Source organism: Solanum tuberosum, unplaced genomic scaffold, assembly GCF_000226075.1.
Source record: "Solanum tuberosum cultivar DM 1-3 516 R44 unplaced genomic scaffold, SolTub_3.0 scf00494, whole genome shotgun sequence".
In the NCBI taxonomy this organism is placed as follows: domain Eukaryota; kingdom Viridiplantae; phylum Streptophyta; class Magnoliopsida; order Solanales; family Solanaceae; genus Solanum; species Solanum tuberosum.
The window spans coordinates 50,790-54,761 of NW_006239417.1; the positions used below are offsets into that span (position 1 = coordinate 50,790).

Sequence of the window (3,972 nt, forward strand, 5' to 3'; positions counted from 1 at the left end):
TCTTTTAATTTTGTGACACTTAAACATATCAAATGAAAAGTTAAAAAATTTAAAAAATTGCTAAAAAGAAGAATTATTCCTTTTTAAACGAACTAAAAAAGAAGACAAATCAAACAAATTAAAACAGAGAAAGCACTACTATACACCAACGTACACAACTTAAAGTCTTTTTTTAATCTTATATAATAATAATTATAAGAAGAACAATGTCTCCCTTTGACCTTGTACACTTGTTTTCTTGCTTATCTCTCTCACTCCATTCATATATACTTAGCCACAAACTAAACTTCCCCTCTAAACTCTATTCATCAATCTTTTCTTGATGAAGTAATCACAAAATCAATTTTGTTGATTAATTAATTAAATCTCTGTTTAATCTATAAATTAAATGGTTCCAACAACAACAACATCATCAGAAACTCTTCAAAATTCTTCAACTTCAGCAGCAGACAAGAAAACTTCTCAACAAAATGGTGATAACAACAATCAGGTAATTAAGACTTTAAACTTCCTTAATTAATTATTGTGTTCCATAGGTTTATTCATTTGTTTAATTAGTTTATGAACATGGCGGCTTAATTAAAGGTGTAACAATGGTGATTTTTTTCTGATTAACTTAGCTAGCTAGCTGTGTTTATTAAATAATTAATTAATTATGGTCGGTAATCATCCTAATTTAATAAGTAATCAACAAGTAATGACGATGACGTTTTTTTGAGGAAAAAACTATGGATTTCTCTCAAACTACTTGGTGTAGGTGAAATAAACAAATGGAAAAAAAATATTATTTACTTATCATCTAAGAAAATAAAATGTTAGATTTTTTCCATCCATTAATTAGAATCTGTTTCAATTGACTTTTCATTTTTAACCTATTAAGTTATTTAATGCTGTTAACTACTACTCCGTAGTTATCCTAATTAAGTCCTTCACAAATATTACATATTTTTTTTTGTTTTTTGTTTGTAAGTTTTATGAAATAGACATGTTAAAGCAATAAAACAGTGAAATATGTCGGCGGGTAATTCTCATAGTTTTCTTTTCTATTTTTTTCCCGGTATATTACTTGTTTGCTAAAGCTTCAAAAATCTTTATTATTTTTATTATAAGTGCTTTTCGAAAAAATATTTTTTTTAAATATAGTTTGTGTTTTGCTAATTAATTTTAAAAATACTTTTATTATTATTAAAGTAGTAATTTGTACTTGAACAAAATTTCAAAAAATGAATTTAGAAAGAAAAAAACTCAATTTTAAGAATTTTTTATTAATATTAAAATAGTAATTTGTACTTGAACAAACTTTCAAAAAAGTGCATTTAGTTATCTAGTAAATATTTTTTGATTTTTCAAAACTTTGGCCGTAAATTAATTAACTCGTTTGGACAATAAGCACTTTTTCCTTGTACTATCAATACAAGTTTTATGTTAATGTTTAATTTAACAGACAATTAACTTGTTTGGAGTGCATACTTAAGAGCCAAGACATGTAATTATAAAACAGTAAGATGTGTAAAAATATTGTCTTACATTAATTTCTTTAAGGGATCTTTTTTATTTTCCAAGTTTATATGTTAAATTTTCGAAGTTAAAAATAAGAAAAAAAATTTACGCAATTTATTTATATACTTTTAAAATTATTAATTCTTATAACTTTTTTCTGTAATTTCTAAATATATAAATTACTTTTCAAATTTTTTATAAATTATATATCCAAATATAAATTATGTCATATAAACTGAGACAGAAAGAGTACCGTTTTTCTACCATTTGGGTGGGAGAGGGAGATTATTGTGGGGTTTGTATGTTGGATAATGAAGAAAAAAACACTGCACGCCTACAATGAGTGCAGTATATTTGGAAAAAATTCTAATGACTTTATTTTATTTTTAAATTAATGGAGACATAAAATATAATTGCCGCATGGTTGACTTGACTTGCTTTGTTAATAATGATCATTAAATTCAATTTATACTTTTAGCTTGTACTTTTTCTACAACAAAATACTCACAATTTGTAATAATAACATTAGGTACTTGATATATTTTATACATAATACATTATTAAATAGTATAATTTTTTTCCATTGTGAACCAATAGAAAATGTGTGCTATAAAACCTGAATTTTTCACTGAATCAGCTTATTGAGAAAACACTCGATAGAAAATAAATTTTCACTGAAATATCAAAAAACTTTCTATTTTTTTTGTATGAAAATTCAATTACATTTTTTTTTCATTAATTCAATTATAATATATGTGAAAATAACACAAAATTGAGAAAATTTAATGAAAAGATAAGTGACTTACTAGTAATGATAGCGTGACAACCTATTTCTTAGATGGAGAGAATATTATTATCATATTACCGTAAAGTAATTATTGTCTTGTAATCAGTAAATTAAAAACACTAGATGGTTATATTATATGATCTATTAAACGTTTTAAAATATTTTGATATTTCATTTTTTTAAATAACGTACATTCAAATTCTAAAAAATATCATAAAGAATATGACCAAATACAATTCGAACTTCAATTTTAATTTTTTTCATGATCAAACGTCTACTAAATTCCCAGGCCAGGTTCCCTTAGTGGGGGGCAATTGATCCAAGCCTATATGGGCCTATAATGGCCCAATTGTTCTAGTCTTCCCAAAACAAATCCGATCCAATCTTTTAGTGGCCAGCTACCTCACATGCCATGTTTGTTTACACTGACAAGTAAGATCTCAAAACAAAGATGTATTACTCCCTTCGTTTCAATTTACGTGAGTATTTGATAAGATACGGAATTTAGAATGAATGAAAGGTAGCATTTAGTTATGGATTTAGTTGAAACTCAAAAAAATATATGAATTTTTGAAGTCTATTGAAAAATAGTTTTTGGAAGTTGTGTTCGAACATATATTTTATCAAGGAGGGACAGAAGGTGTATATGATTTTTGATATTTTGGGAATACTTTGTTCTACTCATATTATTATTACTTTTCAGATGATGTCCTTCTAGTTTAGACTTTTGATCGATTAATATAAGCCATAAAAAAAGAACAATTATATAGTTTAGACACGTTTTTTTAATGTAATAATATAATTTATTAAAAATAAAATATTATATTGGATTTTTTAACTTAGGAAGACTTACATGGATCACCATATCCTCATACTATTTCAGCCATTCAGATATATATCCAGCCGAAAATGACTCTAAAAATTATCATTTTCGTTTCAATTTATTTGATATTATTGATAATAAATTATTTTATCAAAATAAAATAAATATTTAGAAATATGTTATTTTTTTTAGTTATAAAAACATGATACTCTTTTTAGAACAATTTTTTAAAAAAATTGCAAAATAAATTGAAACAATAGGAAACAAACGTACTTTATTTGGTCCACAACATTAAAGCCAATCAACTAGTTGTACATTTATTTATCTAAATTTGCACAATATTACTTTTTTTTTCCCGCTATTATTTGGGTGCGCACAGGGTAAAACCTCCGCTCCTATACAATAGCTTGCAAATCACATAGGAGAGGTAATCCACACTAGGCAAGTCCGGTACGATGAGCTCGACTAGAAGACAAATCTTGCTTTCGTTGGCAATGAGTTTCAAACTTGAGACCTCCAACATGGAAGTCCCAAGTCCAAACCATTGGGCCACCCCGAAGGGTGTATTACTTTTGCTTTCTACTATTTATTTTTAAATATTTTATCATACTACTTATATTAATTGAATGTTTGTTTTAGATTTTATAAGTAATTTAAATAGAATATAAAAGCAATATCTTTTCTTACAATATTAAAATTTTATTAAATAAAAATAAAAATCTATTTTTAGTACGTGAAGACAATATCTAATTTATCGTAAAAATTAGATCTTTGACGATGGGAATCGTGCCATTAGGTGCTTTGAAATGTCAATCTATTGTTGTTCCACGCAACCGAAACTTTCTTGCCCCCACCCCACTCC

General features: G+C 26.0%; 1 protein-coding gene across 1 annotated transcript in view; it reads left to right on the forward strand.

Moving 5' to 3' along the window:
• Positions 1-217: 217 nt before the first annotated feature.
• The window catches only part of LOC102604274 (probable polyamine transporter At1g31830), a 7,430-nt gene continuing 3,675 nt past the window's right edge, over positions 218-3,972 (forward strand). Inside the window, exon 1 of the mRNA XM_006364393.2 lies at positions 218-490. Coding sequence (XP_006364455.2) covers positions 389-490 — 102 coding nt within the window. The 5' untranslated portion in view covers positions 218-388. The remainder of the gene's footprint in view (positions 491-3,972) is intronic.